Genomic DNA, 18886 nt, shown 5'->3' with positions numbered 1-18886 from the left:
TGTAAAATCGGAAATCACGTACAGCAAATACCGCAGCCCTGTGACTTTCAAGTCAAATTCTACTGGAAAAACCCCAACAAGGAAGCACTAAAAGGCTCCCAAGTTTCTTTCCCTCTGCTCTCCACCCCATCTGCCTCGTTCCTGGAAAGAGTCAGTGGTGTAGCCAGCGCAGAAACCAGAGAGGAGGTTTCCCAAACAGAGTTACCGTATGATCCTGCAAGCCTGGATGTTTACCCAAAATAACGAAGGACAAGGACTCGAGCAGGGGTTTTGATATGGGTCACGCCAGCATCCTGCGCCATAGCCCGGAGGGTTAGCAACCCGAGCGTCCACAGACAGACGGACGAATGAGAAAATGTGTGTGCGTAACAGTGAAATCCACTCAGCCTCAAGCAGGAAGGAAATTCTGCACCCGCTGGCACACGGGCACACCTGAAGGACGTCTGCTCGGTGACGTGAGTCGGCCACAAGCACAAATCCGGTTCCATTCCGCTTGGAGGTCCTGAAGGAGCCGCAGTCATAAAGACAGAGGGTAGACGGTGGGTGCTGGGCGCTGGGGGAGGAGGGGTCCCGTTTACCGGGGCAGACTTCCAGTTTGGGAAGAGAAAAGGTTCCGGATGCGGCGGCGGCGGTCATGACAATGTGCGCGCACTTCGGCGAGATGCTGGTCGGCTCCGGGCAGGTTTCACCTGAGATGGCGATGAGCGACACCTGCTCTTGACTCGGCTCCTGGTCTGTGCGGGGGACCCGGCGCCCCCCAGGTGTCTGTCCCCAGGCAAGGGGCGCACACAACACAGTCCGGCATGTGCTCACCAACGCTGGGGTTCTTCCCCTGTAATCCCACAACTGACGGGACGGGGTGGTGCCCAGGACGTGGGGGGCCGGCAGGCGCTCGAAGACTGCGCGGGGGCCAGCTTGACTCCCGAGAGACGTCAGGAACGAGGCAACCCCGACCTCTCCGGTGTCCCGACTCTACTGTATATGTGGTTCCCGTCTGCGTACTGCCTGGTGTTACTACGGTTTAGAAAATCCAAACGCGGCAAGTGGCTTTTTGAAGCAGAATCCGAAACCGGAGCTAAGACCTCTGGAAACGACGGCTCGGGGATCAGACGCGCAACGGCCAAGGGAACCGACCTCCTAAAACTCACAGTGAAACGGACTCTGCCGTCAGGGTCGCCACGCTCCCGGTCAGCCGGCTACTGGTTCGGGGGGAAGCACCTTGGCCTTCAGCTCGTCACTGCCTCTGGATAAGGGGTGACCCCACCACCTGTGCTCCAGGCTGACCTCCTGACCTCCGAGGGGCTCCGAGGCTTCGATCTCGAGCTCTCTGCCCAAGGAAGGTGCTCCGAAGCCTCGGCCCAGCCCTGCCATGGGGAAGCAGGAGACTGTGGAGGGTTACAGCCCCGAGGAGGAAGGCTGGAATGCTCGGCTCCGCCCTCCAAACATGGCAGGATCCTCTCGTCTCCTGGCCCTGCGGCCCCAGACAGCACACGCTCTGGGCCTTTCCGGAATGTCCCCTGGGTCTTCCACGGTGCATTCAGTGCATAAATGCTGACGCGTGGTGGGCAACATCCAGACTGGGAACATTTCTGGTCACAGGGGCGGGCGTTCTCAGGGACCAAACAGGGACAGCGTACCATGCGCCCAGCCCCTCAACACAGCCAACCCCAAGTCTGTCTGTGCAGATGCCGGGCCTGGCTCTGGTGTCCCTCCTGAATGAGGTCGTGTCCCCTTGGTTCAAGACCCAGGACCAGAGATTAGAGCATGCGACTCCCTAGACCATCATGATGCGGCGCGTTTGGCAGTGAGTCGTCTGGGGGCTGCTGGCCCGCGGGCTGGAGGGGCTGCCGCAGAGGAGACGCAGCCTGACGCTCTCTGGCCGTCTGATCCGGGCCCGGCCACGCGGCTGGTGCCATGTGGCTGCTGCCAGAGCCTCCTCCGGAAGGCTCACTGGGGCTCTGGACCAGAGCAGGAGGCGGTGGGCCCCGATCGGATCGGGGTCAGCCCCCGACGGGGGAGGGGCTCCGAGACCAGCACTCGGCTGGCTCCCCCTTGGCCTCGCTGCCTCCAGGTCCCAGCTGTCCCCACCCTCTGCCTGGCCACAACCAGCTCCGCGGGGGCCAGCAGCCCCTGCTCAGGCCCAGCTCCGCCCCCACGCCCCGCAGCCTCGGAGTCTGCCCCCGCCCCGCCCCATCCCCACTGCACCCTCCCCGCGCCCCCATCCCGCACCGCTGTCCCCGCGGCCGCCCCGCTTACCCGCTCCTCCTCCGCGCGGACGTCCGGCATGGTGCTCAGGCAGAGGCCGACCGCCGTGGCAGCCACGAAGGCGACGGACACGCAGGCGAAGAGCTTGCCGGCCGGGCCGGAGCGCGGGTCGTCCAGCAGGTCCCGCAGGCGCTGGCGGGGCCCCGCGCCCCCCGGGCTCCCCGGCCCCGCGCGCGCCTCGGCCGCCTCCTCCTCGCGGCGGCGCAGACGGCGCAGGCAGCAGCGCTCCAGCCGGGCCTCGTCGATGCCCCAGTAGGCCAGCTCGTCGCGGAAGGCCAGGGCGCACGGGCCGCACAGCAGCCGCAGCTTGCCGGCTCGCAGCAGCGCCACGATGGCGCGGAAGGCGCACGGGCTGCGGTCGAAGAAGAACTCGTCGCGGCCCGCGTCGTAGTCGTCGCACACGCGCAGGACCTCGTCGCGGCCGCGGCAGGCCCGCAGGCGCTCCAGGCGCGCAAGGGGACAGCGTGCCAGCGCCGCCCAGGCCAGGCGCACCCTGCAGCCGCCCACGTTGATGATGACCACGCGCCGGTCGCCCGCAGGTTCGGGGAGCCGTGCCATGGCCCCGGGCGCCCGGCGGGTTCTGGATGCAGCGCCTGCGAAGGAACAGAGGGTCAGGACGTGTGGGGATCCGGCCTGGGAAGAAGCCGGTTGTCCCCCTGCACGAACCCCACAGCCGGCCCCTTCAGCCCCCGCAGCCCCGCTGAGGTGGTGCCCTACGGTCAGTGCACCGCCCCGGAGGAGGGCAGCGGCCAAGGGTGCGCCACCGAGCTGATGCCCCGCAGGGGACCCTGGCCAGGCTCACGGGCTGCTCGAATAAAGGTCGAGGGGGAAAGACGGAGGGAATGAGTTTTATTTATTTATTTATTTTAAAGATTTTATTTATTTATTTGGCAGACAGATCAGAAGTAGGCAGAGAGGCAGGCAGAGAGAGAGGGAGAAGCAGGCTCCCTGCTGAGCAGGGAGCCCGATGCGGGACTCGATCCCAGGACCCTGAGATCATGACCTGAACCGAAGGCAGAGGCTCAACCAACTGAGCCACCCAGGCACCCCGGGAATGAGTTTTCGTGGAGCTCTTGGGCTCTGGAAGGTGAGCTGGTGGCTGGAAGGGAGACAGTGACCGAGGTCGAATCTTGGGTGTGCTCGGGCCGGCCATCAGGGGCACGGGGGGAGCACGTGTGCCCGACACCTGACACGGAGGACGTGGCTCCTCGGAGCTCCAGTTTGGGGGACAGGGAGCCCAGCACCCCAGCTGCAAGGCGAGGTCTATAGGAGAAACAAGACGGTGCTCTGGAGGGCACCCGAAAGGTCTGGGAGAGCCGGGGAGCCTCTCGGAAGCAAAGAGTTGGGGCAAAGGTGGCAGTTGAGCTGAAGGAGCGAGACTTCCCCCCCCGGAAAGCAGTCGTCGTCTGAGACTCCCCCCCCCCCCCCCCCGGAAAGCAGTCGTCGTCTGAGTCACGGCCACTTGCTGCCAAGATTTCCTGCTGCTCCCTCAGATCCGAAGACTCAGAGGGGTGCGGAGCTCTGAGAGTTCCCGGTCGCACCTCCCCCCCGTCCCCCCCCCCCGCCGGGCTCACAGACAGAACCTCCTTCATGAGGTCACAAGGCATCTGCACTCGAAATGGCAGGAAACAGCAGCATTTGTCAGGGAAGACTTGCAGGGGCGGCGTGTGGCCCTCACGGAGTCACCGTCCCGAGTGCCCGGAGCCCTGTGAGGCTGACGGGCGAGGACCAGAGGCTGCAGCTCCTGGGAAGGCGCTGAAGGTCCCACACTCCGGGGGGAAGCACCGCACACCCTCCCCCCGGGCTGCGGAACCCGAAGACGGGACGGCAGTTTCTGCTGGGAATACCGGCGTCGGGTCTCACCACGAGGGACAGAGAACTAACCCGGCTTACGTGACACGCACGTGCAGAAGCCTGTCTGGGCTGCCCGGGGCTTCGGTCCCTCCCCTTCACCCCCCCACAACCCTTTTGAGTCACACACTAAGTCCAGGGAATGGGATGAACGGGATGAGGGAGTCCTTTTGTAGCTAAATCAGGTGCGTGCTCCCAAGTGTCCGTCAGGGCATGCGCAGTCGTTGAAAGAACTGGGTAATCCGCCAGGCCCCGGGACTCTGGAAACCGTGTTTCCAGAACACGCATGCTCCACAGAACACACGTGCTACAGAACATGTCCCCTCCAGAACGTATGTGTAGACATAGAAGTATAAATCACCCCTCGCTTCGAAAGTGTTCTCAGTCGACTTCTTGCTCGCTCAGGAGGCCACACGGTCACTTCCCAGCACCGGGAACACATCCCCACTCCCAACACAAATGCAAGAGTCCTGTCAGCGCGGCTGGTTTTAAGAGGACGGACGGCTCAACAGAAAAGTGAGCAAAAGTCACAAAGTGTACAGGAAAGGGGAAAAGAGCCACATGTGAAGAGATGCAGCTTCATTCATGACACCGCCGAGAGCCGTCCGGTCCCCACGAGGCAGCGTGTGGGAACGGATGAAGTCTGATCTCTCTGCTGTCAAGGTGTGGGGTCCGTCAGACTCGTTCCCTTCTCACGGACCGTCACTTGGTCCCACTGTTACGGCGGCAGCGGACGGTGTGAACTCCGGGGACCTTAGCTGGGCCACACGCTCAGGAAAAGGGTAAACTAGAAAAAACCCATTTGCTGCCGTGGGAAGACCACGAGATTTCCTGGCCTGGCTCTGGGTGCGGACTGAGAGCGTGGATCTCAACACCCGCCGTCATAGTGGTTTGCGGCTGGGATTTCGGTCTGTGAAACTCGAAGCGCAGACACGATCGCTCACAGAAGGTGGCTTCGGGTCGGCACTGTCCCCGCGGCCCGTGTTAGAGCCGCACACCCTCCGTCCACAGCCGCGGTTCTCAACCTGACACGGGCGGTGTTTGGAGGGGCTGTGGCCGCTGTTTGTGGGGGTGACGGACAGCCGCGGGCCAAGAGCATGCGGGCTGCTGACCCTGGGATGCACGGGACGTCCGCAGAACCCAGATGTGCACAGTCCATGGCTCTGGTGGGACCAGCTCTCACGTCCAGCCTTGTGGGATTCCTACAGAGGGAGCCCCAGTGACGATGAAGTCACAAAGCAAACTTCTGAAACACACAGGGCTATGGCCGCCAGAGCAAGGAGCAGCAGGCGCATTAGGGGTCAGGGAGGGCCCAAGGTGTTTAGAGGATGGAGCTTCCAGACACACAAAGACGTGAAGGAAGGGCTTAGACACGTCACGGAGAAAAGACCTCCTCAAAGAGGCCTGGCGGAGCGGAACAAGAAACAGCCGCCCTGGGCCCACATCCCCCTGGACCTCTCTCTCCTGGTCCCCAAGTCTCCCTGGGCCCACATCCCTGGGGACCCATGTTCCCCTGGGCCCTGGGTCTCCCTGGTCTCATGTTCGCCTGGACCCCACCTCCCACGGGTCTGTGCCCACGCTGGGTGGACTTCTAGCTGCCCCTGCCTGGGTCTCTGTGCCTGCGTCCCCCTGGCCGCCCTGCCTGCCCAGCGCAGACCAAAGATGCTTGAGGCTCAGCATCTGCAGGGGCACCTCTCGCTAGGGCAGAGAGGCCGGGGTGAGAGGCCCCCAGAGCTCTCCAGTCCTGCGAGGGGCCTCCCTGGCTGACCCGCTCGCTCTCCTCTCCTCTCTCGGGCTGGTGCTCCTGGGGAGGCTTCCGCATCCCTTCCTCTGATGTGCCCGAGGAACTGAGCTCAGACATCTGGGGACCGTGAGGCTCTGTGTGTGGAACCCGCGGTTCCTGGGACTTTAAAGAGACAGGAAGATGCAAGGAACAGGGCCTAGCAGAGAACGTTGTCGGCGGCTTCACGCGTGAGTGCACGTCCGTGTCACCACGATTACTCAAAGCCTCTGACGCATCAGGCTCTTAATTCTAGAACGGAGCCGCCTGCTTCCTGTAGGGAGAAAAAGGACGTAGAGCCATTATCTTGGGCTGCTTGACTGAGTTTTTCTTTCTTTTTTTAAAAAAGATGTTATTTGCTGGAGAGGGACAGAGAGTGAGCGCAAGCAGGAGACGGTGCAGAGGCAGGAGCAGGCTCCCTGCCGAGCAGAGCCCCATGTGGGACTCGTTCCCAGGACCCTGAGATCCAAGGCAGACACTTCACCGACCGCGCCCCCCAGACGTCCCTTGACTGGTCTCTGAACCTCACAGGGCCCACTTCTGCCCTGGCGGTCACCTTCCTCCCCCACGTAACTTGTCATCCAAACTGGGACTCTGAGAAGGCACAGGTTGCTGTGAATGAGGACAGGGGACCAGAGTCAACTGAGAGGGACGTTATCCTGCCCCAGAAGGGCAGAAGCGGGGTCCCGCAGGGGGCCCTGAGTGGGGGGCTGGCACCCACTGGCCTTCACGCCCCCGCGGTCCGTCTCCCAGCTCATCCGGGGACAGCCGGCGTGACGGCTCTCAGAGTCCCTAAGCACCTTTCCTGGCCAACAGAAACCAGGAACAGAAGAGCAGGGTGGGGTGCGGAAGGGGGAGGAAGCCTGACCGGGGGCACTAGGCGCTGGGGCGGGGTGTCTGCGGACTGGACAGCCGCTCGGGGACCGTCCAAGGGCCTGCGGGGTCCAGGGTTGCCAGGATTCCTCTGTCACGGGTGACGCCGACCCTCGGGGGCAGGTTCGGGCTCACTTTGCAGATTGCAAACCGCGTATCCCAGGGCAGGGTGTGGCTGTGCTGCGGGGTCAAGGAGCCGGGGTGCTTGCCAGTCCCCCGCACCCCTTCCCTTCCAATTCCTGCTGATTCACCCAGGACATCATAGGTCCTGCTAACCTGTCTGCCTCCATCCGTTTGCCGGATCAGCCGGTCTGGGACGGTGTTTGGCTGGGCTGTGCTCCTTGGGTGAAGTGGGAGCCCACAGCGCCAGCAGGCAGAGCCATGTCTCCCCAAAGCACCATCGGGATGCGAGGGAGAGCCCCGTTCTCGGGGTCCTGGCACTTCTGTGTTCACAGGGGCTTCGCTCGCCACCGTCCCCTCGTGCAGCCGCAAGCCCTCCTCTCCGGCCGGGGTGTGCCTGCTGCTCGCGGTGGCTTGGCAGGCAGACACCTCGGGTTCCTCCCGGACCTAGAGAGCCCGACCGTCCTCGAGGCTCCCACCGGTGTTCCTCGAGGTGATGGGAATCTGACTCCTCATTTGAGTGCTTCTGAGACCGGAGAGCGCGCCCCTGGCTTTCTGTGTGTGTCGTGGGACGGGTAAGACGACCTCTACCTCCTCACCTTGAAGTCCACGTGTATTTCGGATCCCGCATCACAGGGCTCCTAGCTGGTGCGTCTGGGGCCACGGGACAGTGGGGGCTGGGCTCTGGGTGAGGCCCAGATGGCGGGCGCTGCTGGGGTGCTCGGTGGCCATCCTCGGGAGGTGCTTGGTCAGGGGCGCTCTGCCACACCCTAACCCTAACCCTGGTGCTGGTGCGGCGCTCTGCGATGTCACGCGAAGAACCAGCACCCGCGACTTTCCGCCCATGTCCACACACACACTCCCAAGACTGACTTTGGAACCGGATGCCGTTTGCTCACTGTGTGCAGCTCACAGATTCCCGAGGAATGAGGTCTGAGTCGTCCTCTTAGGGCATTTTGTATGACCAGACACACAAGGTCGGGAGCTGGATGAAGAGGACACCGGGCCCCCCATCTGTCAGGAGGCTCACAGCGAGGCCAGCCCGGCTTACCCCGGAGCAGTGTCCCTGAAGGAATGCCACATCTGGGCGCAGAAGGGAACGAGTGCACACTTGTCCCCGACCTCCTTGCCGTCGGCACAGAGCCCGCAGCAGCTCTGCGCCGGCCGGTGGTGCCAATCTTGCAAATTCTGAACCCCTCCAGGCTGACGCCCATGTCTGATGTTCTGGGGAATTCCCGGCTCGTGTGGATGGGGGCAGGGTCCACCGCTGAATGCCTCTGGTCTGAGCCTCATCCTCACTGGCCTGTCTCCCTGCTTGTCCCCTGCACCCAGCGCTGCAACCAGGGAGGCTCCCGAGGCCTGGCAGTCGTCCCTCCGACCACATCTGCTCTGGTGTCTGCTTCCCGGACGGAGGTCTGGCCCGTGCAGTGTCCTCGCCACCTGCCACCGACCTCCGGCCCCTCTCCTCCCTTGAGATCTGCCTCCGGCCCTCAGCTCTCACCACGGCGAACTCCCCGCCTTCCCCAGCCTCTGCCTGCGGCGGGCTTCCCTCCGGCCTAGCGCTCTGCTCCTAGGCGCGCAGGCCGTGGGCTCGCTTGTTTGATCGACCGATTGTCTTCTTTCTGCTCCTGCTGGGACGGGGGCTCCACGAGGGAATGGCTGCCATCTCGTGCCCGCAGATGTATCAAACACCCCAACACGGTCCCCGGAGTGTGGCGGGTGGTCAGGAAGTCCTCACCGAAGGGACAAGCTGGGGACGAATGAGCCTCAGACGGGCCCCGGATGCCGCCAGCCTGTCTGCCCCACACGTCGTGTGTCCCCGAATGGTGGCACGGCCGGCATGAGCACGGTGGGCGTGTGGTCTGGCCCGTGGCCCAGCACATAGGAGGTTTCTGGTGCAACTGGTCGGGGGCCACATGATTTCCCCTGAAGAATCGGCCGGAGCCAACTATGGCTGGACCCCGAGTCCTGAAGCGCAGGCCCAGGAAGACGGAGTCGGGCTCAGCAGGCCAGGACGGCCCCTGTGGCTCTGCTCCTGGCCGTTCCGCCATCCCCCTGCAAGCGTCCCCACCGGCAAGACGACCGTCTGGCTCCGACGAGCCGTGGCCCGCCCTGGCGGACCCCTCGCAGCTGTGAGAGGACCCGGGCGACCGAGACCCCGTTAGGGACACAGCCACCAGCCCCGGCGATCTGCCCGCCCCTCCAGAGCCAGCGGTCTGGGCAGTCGGTGCCTGGGACGTGTCCTCCTCATTAACGAACGTCTGCCTCTCGGGGGTGACTCAGCACGTCCGGGCCGTGCTCACCCTCCTGGGGGTGATTCAGGGTCACAGAAACAGAACAGTCTGTGTTTTTGTCATTTCAGAATATTACATAGAATGGTTACCTAGAGATTAGATTAGGATGATGACCTAGAGATTGGCTTATTTGACACAGAACAAGTCCCTGAAGATTCCTCCAAACTGTCAGTGTCTTAACACATTCTCTCACTTCAGCTTTTCCCTTCATGCTGTTAAATGGTCCTTTGAAGAGCAGGTTTTAATTCTGATGAGCTCAAATTTGTCAAGCCAGATATTATGGATCATACTTTTGGTGTTAAGTCTAAGAACTATTTGCTTAACCCCAAATCCAAAGGGGTTTCTCTTTTTTTTCCTTAAAGTTTTACAGCTGTGCATTTTGCACGTAAAATGTGATCCATTTTTAATTCAATTTTTACACAAGGTGTGAGGTTAAGGATAAGGTTCTTTTTTTCCCACTTATGGATGACCAGTTGCTCAAATGTCATTTGTTGTAGAGGCTCTGCTTCCTCCACCGAACTGGTTTTGCAAATTTGTTAAAAATTAGTTGGAGGGGCACCTGGGTGGCTCAGTGGGTTAAGCCTCTGCCTTCAGCTCGGGTCATGATCTCAGAGTCCTGGGATCGAGCCCCGCGTCAGGCTCTCTGCTCAGCAGGGAGCCTGCCTCTCTGCCCATTTGTGATCTCTGTCAAATAAGTAAATAAACCTTAAAAAAAATAGTTGGATATACTGGTGTGGATCTGTGTTCTGTTCCATTGTTCTGTGCATCTGTCTATCCTCCTGCCAGCATCATGGGGTCCCGGCTCCTGGATCTCTATAATGAACACGAATACCGGGTTGTGAGACCTCACGATTTATTCTTGTTTTTCAAGATCGTCTTAGCTATGTTACAGGTCATGCCTTTCCATATGAGTTTCAGAATAAGCTGTCTGTATCCACAAATATTCTTGTTGGGATTTTGATAGACATTTTATTAAATCCACAGATCAATTTGAGGAGAAAAAACAGCTAAGCTACATGGAGTCTTCCAATCCATGAACATGGTATGTCTTTCCGTTTGTTTCGGACGTTTGGGGTACGTTCCTTGGACTCTCCCATAGCTATTCATGCTATCTGCATATAGGGCAGCTGTACTTCTTCCTTCCTGACCTGTACCTCTTTTATGTCCTTCCCTGGTTTTATCTAACTTCTAGTACTAGGTTGAGTAACAGCAATGAGGGTGGACAGCTTTGTCTTATTCCTGATCTTAGGGGGAAAACATTCAGTCTTTCACTGATATGGGTCAGTAGTTTGAGGTTTTTTGTAGATGCTCTTTGTCTAGTTGAATATCTATTTCTAGTTTTCTGAGAGTTTTCATATGGGTGGGTGTTGGATCTTATCAAGTGCTTTTTTTTTTTTTTTTTGCATCAGTTGGTATGACGCTATGCCTGTTCTGTGGATGTGGATCATATTGATAGATTTTTTAATGTTGAGCCGGACTTGCACGCCTGGAGTCAATCTCACTTGGTCTGCAAGTCTATACATCACTGGATTCAATTTGCTAATTTTTTATTTAGGATTTTCTGTCTACGTTCACAAAAATTTTGATCTGTAGTTCCTTTTTGTGCTTTCCAGTGTGGTCTCCAGGTAAAGCTAACCTCATAAAGTGAGTTAGGAGTTCCCTCCTTTCTGTTGAATGTTTGGTTGGATTAACTCTTCTTTGAATGCTTGGTAGAATTTTCTAGTGAAATTGCCTCAGCCTGGAGATTTCTTTTCTTAGGAGTTTTAAAAGAATTAATACATTTTCTAAGTTCTATTGATTTGAGACTGGTGGGGGCTTGTTTCAGCCCAGGAACAGGACAGCATGTGAGGCTGACTGAGCCGGCATCATAGGACAGGGTTGGCCGGAATGCCCGTGCTGGCCTGGGGCACAGACACTGGCCACGGGCTCAGGGCCCTGCCAGCCCTGCAGGCTGGGTCCCCACAGTGGCAGAGGAGAAGTCTGAAACCCAGAGTAGTGAAGGAGACAGGGAGGAAGGCTTTGGTGAAATCCCATGACCTGGGTGGGCCAGAGCCATTAGTATCCTTGGGTGAAGATCTTGTGTTTTCTAGAAGAGGTGAACAGCCTCTCTTCTCAGGTTGGGTGCCCTGGAGTGCTGTCTGAAGAGGATGACTCAGTGGACACAAGTACCCTCCCTGCTGGGCTGAGGCTTAGGACAGAACGTCATAGATTGGCAGAACGGAATCCGCGTGCAGCTGAAGGCTGATGACCCCAGGCTCTCCCGTGCAGCTCAGGACTCGATCTGGGGCACCGCAACCAGGATCAGCTTTTCTAGGTGTGATGTGAGGAGGGCCAGCCACGTGAGGGGCTGTGGCCCCGACACCCCAAGTGCTGCCACGGAGGAGAAGATGGAGAACAGTCGGAGGGAAGGGGGCTGTCTGGGCCTGGGGCAAGCTGGGGAAGGGATACTGAGTCAGGGAATGTGTCCTAGTCATTTGCTTAGGAGAGTGTGTCCTTGAGCTCATCACTCAAGATGTGAACACAACTGCTTCACATTAAGTGTGTGACATGTGCAAAGAGGCTATAAGGCTCAGAAGCCCCGTAATGGGTCCCTGGCGAGGGAGACCCGTGCTCATGCAGGTGACTACGCCTGTGGGCAAATGGAGATGCTGGGGAAGTTCTAGAAGTGTCCCACGGGATGTGAGGGAAGACCGGGGGCCCATTGGAAGCCCCCATGCATAGAGTCCCTACAAAACACACCTCTCGGAGGCCCTTCTTGAGGAAGAATATGGACCGAGAGCCCGTGCCTCTGTGTCTGCCTAGGAGCCGCCGCACAGAGGAAGCCGGGTGAGGCGGAGGGCTCTGAGCTGCTCTCCTTGTCTTCCCCAGCCTTAAAACGCAAGCTGGGACAGTCTCTCCAAAGTCCCTTCCAGGTGGCCCAGGTCTGGGGCTAATCCTGATGTTACACTTAAAAACAGACAAGGGAGGGGCGCCTGGGTGGCTCAGTGGGTTAAGCCTCTGCCTGTGGCTCAGGTCATGGTCTCAGGGTCCTGGGATCGAGTCCCACATCGGGCTCTCTGCTCGGCGGGGAGCCTGACTCTCTCTATCCATCTGTTTCTCTCTCTGCCTGCCTCTCTGCCTACTTGTGATCTCTGTCTGTCAAATAAATAAATAAAAAATAAAAATCTTAAAAAAAAAAAAACAGACGAGGGAGGCAGCTCTGGGGGCTTCCCACACGGAGGATCGGGCCGTGGGGAGGGACGAGAGAAAAGTAAATGGCGCAAGACCCCCCATTTATTACGAATTTCTAACTCCAGACCCGAAGCAGCACACGCGTGGGGACCTGTCAGTCGGCTGGTGACGAGAAAAGAGCGCGGTTCTCATCCGCATTTGCCTCAGGAGGCTCCCATGCCCTCGTTTCTGGCCACAGCCTGAACGGGGGTCACCACGCAGTCCCAGGGGAGGTGCTGGCCCCAGAAAGTGGAGCCAGAGGTCACTCCACGGGTGGCTGGAAACGCCATAAGGACCAGTCAGAACCCACGTCCCGGAGCCTCTCCCCAGCAGCCCCGTGTTCCGAGAGCTAACAGACGGCCCCGACTCCAAAGGGGCTCTTCTCCAGGCCTGACTGCGGGCACAGGGCACATCTGAAGGTCCCCACAACAATGCCCCTTGCCCAGGGCTGTGGGCAACGAGAGAGGGGCTGGCAGAACCCATATCAGGAGACTCCCCTGAGGTCATGAAAGGGCGACAGGCCCGGCCCACGAATGAGGTGGGCCAGGCCGCCGGCCACACTGGCTTGGGGCACAGCCACCACGGGCAGCATCCGGGAGAGGCCACCAGGCCCTCTGAGCTCCGATGGACAGCTTCCTCAGGCCGCCCTTCATCTCGGGAGCCGGCTGAGCCTGCAGAGGCAGCTGTGTCCTGGGAGACAGGCTCCTGCCACTCAGCGGAGACAAGGCCTGAAGTCACCCTGGGAGGTGTTCTCAGGGCCCTTACGTCCCTCTGTCACACAGACATCTGGAAGAGGGGTGTGAGCGAGACACCAACACGCAGACCATCATCCAGGCGTCTCCTCAGCCCCGAGTCAGCTCTGGATCAGCATTGGCTTGACAGGATATGCCTGGTGACTCTTCGAAGCTCTCCCTGGCCACCAGGCTTGTGTGCACATGGGTATACACGCACGCGCTCGAAGAGACACACAGGTGCCCACACGCCTGTGCTCGCACGCATGCCACCTGTGTGCACCCGTGTGCGCGTGTTCGTGCGTGCATTGTGTGTGCACCCGTGTGCGCGTGTTCGTGCGTGCAAACACGCAGTGTGCACATCTATGCATCTATTCATGTGCGCATCGTACGTGTGTGCATTCGTGCGTGCATTGTGTGTGTGCGCGTGTACACACACAAACGTTCGCATGTGCAAATGCACACGTCTGTTCACACGCGCATTACGTGTACGTGCGTGCACCCGTGTGCATGTGTGTGCGTTCTTGCATTATGTGGTGCAGGCATACGTGCACAATGTGTTCGTGCACACACGTGTTCACACACGTGTCTGTGTCCACGCACGTGTGTGCCGATGTGCACTCGGGTGTACATGCACATTATCCATGCGCGCACCCTTGCGTGTCCGTGCACGTGTGCACACGTTTCACGCACCCACGTGTGCGTCTGCAGACACGTGCACCCATGCCTGCGTGTGTGTGTGCGTATGACGCGTGTCCCTCTGTCTCTGTCCACAGCTCCTCCTGCCCCGTGACCACGCCTCGGTCTTCAGAGACACAGTCTCACCTCCCGCAGACCCGGCTCACGGCCGACGCTCCCGTGCGCACACGTGGCCGAAGGCCGGCCAGCGGCACATATTCTCACTCACAACTCCCTCCTGCAAGAATGGTTCATGACCACCACGTACTGCTTTTACAACAAAAGGACACTTTGGAAATCTGTAGAGAGAGGACGGTGAAGACACCCACTGTGACGACGAGGAGGCTATGACGGGGACCAGCCCCACAACTTCCCCAAGAAGCGATTTGATTCTTTAAAATTTATTTTTTTGTTTGAGAGCGTGGGGGAGCGGTGAGGGCGAGAGAGAGAGACGTTCGAGCAGACTCCACCTTGAGCATGGAGCCCAGTGCAGAGCTTGATCCCACGACCCCGAGATCACGACCTGAGCCGAGACCAAGGGTGGGGCGCCAACCGACCGCGCCCCCCAGGTTCTCCCGTGAAACTACTTGACATTGCGTATCAAGAGCTTCAAGCGTTCATCCCTTTTGACCAAACGCCAAGTTTTCAAGCATTTACCTACAAAGATAAAGAGTGGTATTTAGACTTAGAAACGATCCACGTGGCCAACCACAGAAGGACACGTGGACAGACTGACAATTCCATGCAAAATCTTCTCAGTAGAACATAAGAAAGTGTGAGGACATACAGCGATTGCCAGTGTGTGCGTGACTGCGGGCGTCCGTGCCGATGCGTGGGACACGGAGCGACAGGCGTGTCCGACACGGAGCGACAGAGAACACGTCCGAGTGAATCCGGAGCCACCACGTCCAGAGTGTGGAAATCACACAGGATCCTAAAAATCTGTGCCTCTCTTTAACCTCGTCCCCCAGTCTGCCATGGTAGCCGTGGACTCGCTTAATAACGAGGGAGAAGCAATCACAGGGATTTTCAAATTGCACGTGTTGCTTCTGGAAACACGAGAAACCACCTTCCTCATGTCCGTTGGGCTCAGCGCCGGCGGTTTCCCATGCCACATGCCCTTTGCTGCGAAGTCATGTCCTCACAGCCCCGGAAACGGGCGTCAGCCCAGACGTGACCCACGGGCCAGCCCCGCTGGAAGGGTGGCCCTGTCCTTACACTCCCGCCAGACCCGGGACGTGGCTCTCCCACCAGCTGGGGCGTCTGATCGCAGCTCGGCCCCAGGGCAGTGCCGGGCACGGAGCATGGGGGTCGTGGCCCGTCTCGGCCTCCAGCCGGGTCGGAGGGCCCCACAGAAGCCCCACACTCCGCACGCCCACCAGTGTTGTGGGATCCTTGGGAAAACGATAGGTCGCGACCGCCCGGAGGAGAAGCAAGGACTCGCGGGTCCTGATGCCGCCCCGCCAGCTCTGACGCCTGCGTCTTCTCCAGACCTGGGTTCTTCAACTCGTAGTGTGTCGCGTAATGGAGAAGCCGTCCCTGTATTTACTACCGTCCTCGCCTAAAAGATGCCTTTTTCTTCTGGCGGAAATAATCAGGGAATTTGGTCACAGTCAGAAACTGTCCACTTCTTGAAGGAAATGTAAACCAGTCAAATGAAGGTGAGACAGGAAACCCTGATCCTTTCTCTTCTCTGCTTGCCACACTGATGCCAGTTCCAACCCAAAACAGCATTTCCAACCTTCAAAACGAAGAGACTTGCGGATCCCTGGGCCCCACCCGACCCACCAAACCAAACCCATGGGGGTGTGGCCCGGATCAGGGGTCAACCCAAGGCCTTGATTTCACAGCAGCCGAGGGGCAAGGGCACGTATGGGGACAGCCAGCCAGGGGCGGACCTCTGTTCATGCCCCGCACCCCGAGTCCCACTAGGGCCAGGCAGGCGCCTGCGCATCACACAGCCTCTCCGCCAGCACTAATCGTGGGCGGAAACAAATCGGCCTCTTCGGGACAGAACTGAGTGAGAACCACTGTGCTGTTCAGATCAGCCCGACGGCCTCTGAGCTTCTGCGGGGGCCCCGGAAGGCCCTCGCCTTCGATTTCCTGTGCCCAACACCACTCGAGTCTGAGACTTCACCCTCCTTGTTCAAACATCTGAAAAGGCTAAAAATACTCAGGAATTTCATTAAATTCCAGGAACTGTCATCCTGGGCTCCGGCCAACATCTGCCTTCCTCACGGTGCAGCTTGTCCGAGGGAGGCCGAGCTGAGGGCTGGCGCGCACACACACACCCTGGTCGCACCCATCTGCTCCCCTTCCCTCCCACCCGCACGTATCCGTGCTCGCAGCCGCGCTGAGGACACCCTCCCAGCGCCTGAGCGAGCGGCGGGGCTTGCGGAAGAGCCGTGGAACGTGGGACAGGAGGAGGAAGAGGAGGAAGAGGCTGCCGAACCCCCCCAAGGCACTCAGACCCCACCTGCTTCTGCCGGGCAAACCCCGGCGTTTCACCGTCGGCTCCCGGCCGCTGCGCTCCACGCGGACTGCGGGTCGGGGCGTGCACCTGCAACCATGCAGCGCCCACCACACACTGGGTACAAACTCCTCGCTAGAGCGCCAACGACCCACAGCCAGCTCATGTCCTCGGAGCATCTGCCACGCACGGGCCTCGGTGCCAAGCACGGAAGAGAAAATCCACACAGCCTCCCGCTTCGGAGCTGCTGACAACGCGTGTCCTCTTCTTTTCTTCCCATGCAAAAACTCGCAATTTTTCTTGAATTATGGAAATCTCAAGGTATTAAAAAAACTTTTGCCAAGGGGAATATATACATTGTAAAAGGAAAGAGACCAGAACACTGGACGGCACTGGCCTTGGAAAGAATCTCAAAACTGTTCTCCTAACCTGTCTCCGACAGAAACAAACGTGTCTTTCCTTAGCCGTAGCGCATCATTCTTTGTATGTTTGTGGCCGGTACGCACCAGGGAACCACAGTCAAGGGGATTTCGTCCCCCGAATGGGCCCTAATGCACCCCTCCCCCAATTCCCAGTTGAAAAGTACCCAGAGCCAGAGCATCCTTGACCAGCTGGGAATTATGAATGCTCCGGAGGGCAGCCGAGCCGCGGCGGGGTCCTCCACCCCTGGCCAGACGCCTCTCTTCTGCTTCAGCCAGTGCGGGGTTCGTGGGATCCCTCCTGGGTTTCAGGGATCTCATGACTCCCTCCACTGCGCGTTCACGCCTTGTGCCTTGTGCACAGGACGACCTCGGAGGGCTCACCCAACTAACCTTTCCAGCAGCCGCCCCTCGTCAGGGCTGGGACCCAACCCCTCTTGCGCTGCGCCTTGGGGGAAGCCAGCCATTCTGACTCACACCCGCGGAGTCAGAACCCCTCTCGCACCTGCTACTTGGTCCAGACGCTGGCCTGGAGCACACACTCGAGGAAACCATCTGTTTTTATAGCCCAGGGAAGGAGGAGGAGAAAGGGAGGCCTGGGACAGGTAAAAGAAGTACTTTCTGGAATCCTAAAGACCAAGAATTCACAGGGGCCCAGCTCTGGGCTGGGGTTTCCGTCCAGGTGACAAAGGGAGTAAGCGTCCCGACAGTGGCCCCACTCCCACAGCCAGAAACCAGAAACCGAACCCTGTGGAACAAGGCAGTCGGGGAGGGGGGCTCCACCGTGACCCCCAAACCGCCAGAGCACAACCACGCCCAGGCGCAGGGAACTCTCCGGAACTCCCCTCCCCGGCGCTGCTGGTCAGAGGGACCCCGCGTGGCTCCCCCGCGCCCCCCCCGTCCCCTCCCCCTCCCGGGCTCTGCTCTCCCCGCGCCGGTGTGGGAGGCCCCTCGGCGGCTCCCGAGTTTGCAGAACTCGCGGCTGACGGCGCCGGGACCCCCTCACCGGTCAGGTCTGCGCCCGGGAGCCGGGAAGGCCGGCGGGGAGGAGGGCGGTGCCCGTGGAAGGTGTATGCGCGCCAGGTGCGTGCGCAGGGGTGCGTGAGGGGCGGCGAGGGAAGGGCCCCCACGAGCCGGCACTCGCCGGTCCCGCCTCCTTCTCGCGCGAGCCGGGTGCGCCCACGGGCCAAGCAGGGACGAGCGCACGGGGAGCCCGGGTCACCCCCGCGGGTTGGTCGCCGCTTTGGCCCTCCCGCGCCTCCTCTCACCCGGGCTCCCGCAGACCCGACGCGGACGGACGGTCGGAGGCAGGAAGGCTCTGGCCGCCGCCGCCCCGACCTCCGCGGAAGCGCACCGAGCGGCCCGAGCGCGCCTCCCCCAGGGCGCCCGCCGGCCTGCGGGGGTCTCGGATCTCGGCGGGGGGCTGCGGGCGGCGCCCCGCACAGCCCCGCCCCGCCTCGGGTGGCCCGGGCGTCCGGAGGGCGCTTCAACCGCCCCCACCTCCACGGCGCAACCGAGGAGCAACTGTGCGCGCGGGAGCAGCGCCGCGTGGGGACGGGCGCCTGCACCCCCTTGCCGTGCTCCGCCCCGGCCCCTTCGGTGTAGACACCCCCGCCCCCCGCCCCGCTCTGGCCCGGAGAGACTCCAGTGTAGACCTGTCCCCCGTGCCGCGCCCCCTTGTCCCTGCTCCTGCCGGGAACCCTCCCTTGTAGACCCTCCCTCCCCGCTCCCGTCGCCACCGTCCCGGGTGTAGACCTCCTGCTCTTCCGCAGGCCCCGCTTCTGCCCCGCGACCCTCCGGCGCAGACCCCGCTCCACGGCGCGCGCAGCTTTACCTCCGGGCCGCAGTCGGGGCCGCCGCTCTGCTCGCCTGGCCGCGGGCTCCTCGGGGCGGAGCGGCTTCTCCGGAGCCCGCAGCCCGCGAAGTCCGGCACCGCCCCGTGCGCCGCCCCGTGCGCCGCCCCCGCCCCGCTGGGCCCTGGCGATCCGCCCGGCGGCGGTGGACAGACACCCGGGCGCACGGCCCGCCGGCCCGGGCAGGGAGCGCAGGGCTGGGTCTGCTTGGAGCGGGCGCTCGGGGCCGGCCCACGCGCTCACACGCACTCCCAGACACGCGCGCTCACGCACACGCACCGGCTGCAGCAGCAGACACCCCCCACCCCAGCCCTCCTAGCCCACCAGAAACAACCCCGTGGG

General features: G+C 60.7%; 1 protein-coding gene across 1 annotated transcript in view; it reads right to left on the bottom strand.

Annotated features, from left to right (window-relative positions):
* KCNG2 (potassium voltage-gated channel modifier subfamily G member 2) overlaps nucleotides 1-18577 on the bottom strand; it is a 35082-nt gene extending 16505 nt beyond the window's left edge. Inside the window, 2 exon segments of the mRNA XM_046025134.1 lie at nucleotides 2257-2858; nucleotides 18526-18577. Coding sequence (XP_045881090.1) covers nucleotides 2257-2823 — 567 coding nt within the window. The 5' untranslated portion in view covers nucleotides 2824-2858; nucleotides 18526-18577.
* Nucleotides 18578-18886: the final 309 nt, after the last annotated feature.

This window comes from Meles meles, chromosome 12 (assembly GCF_922984935.1).
Source record: "Meles meles chromosome 12, mMelMel3.1 paternal haplotype, whole genome shotgun sequence".
NCBI lineage: Eukaryota > Metazoa > Chordata > Mammalia > Carnivora > Mustelidae > Meles > Meles meles.
The sequence above is the reverse complement of the archived record's forward strand: the minus strand, read 5'-3'. Positions and strand labels throughout refer to the sequence as shown.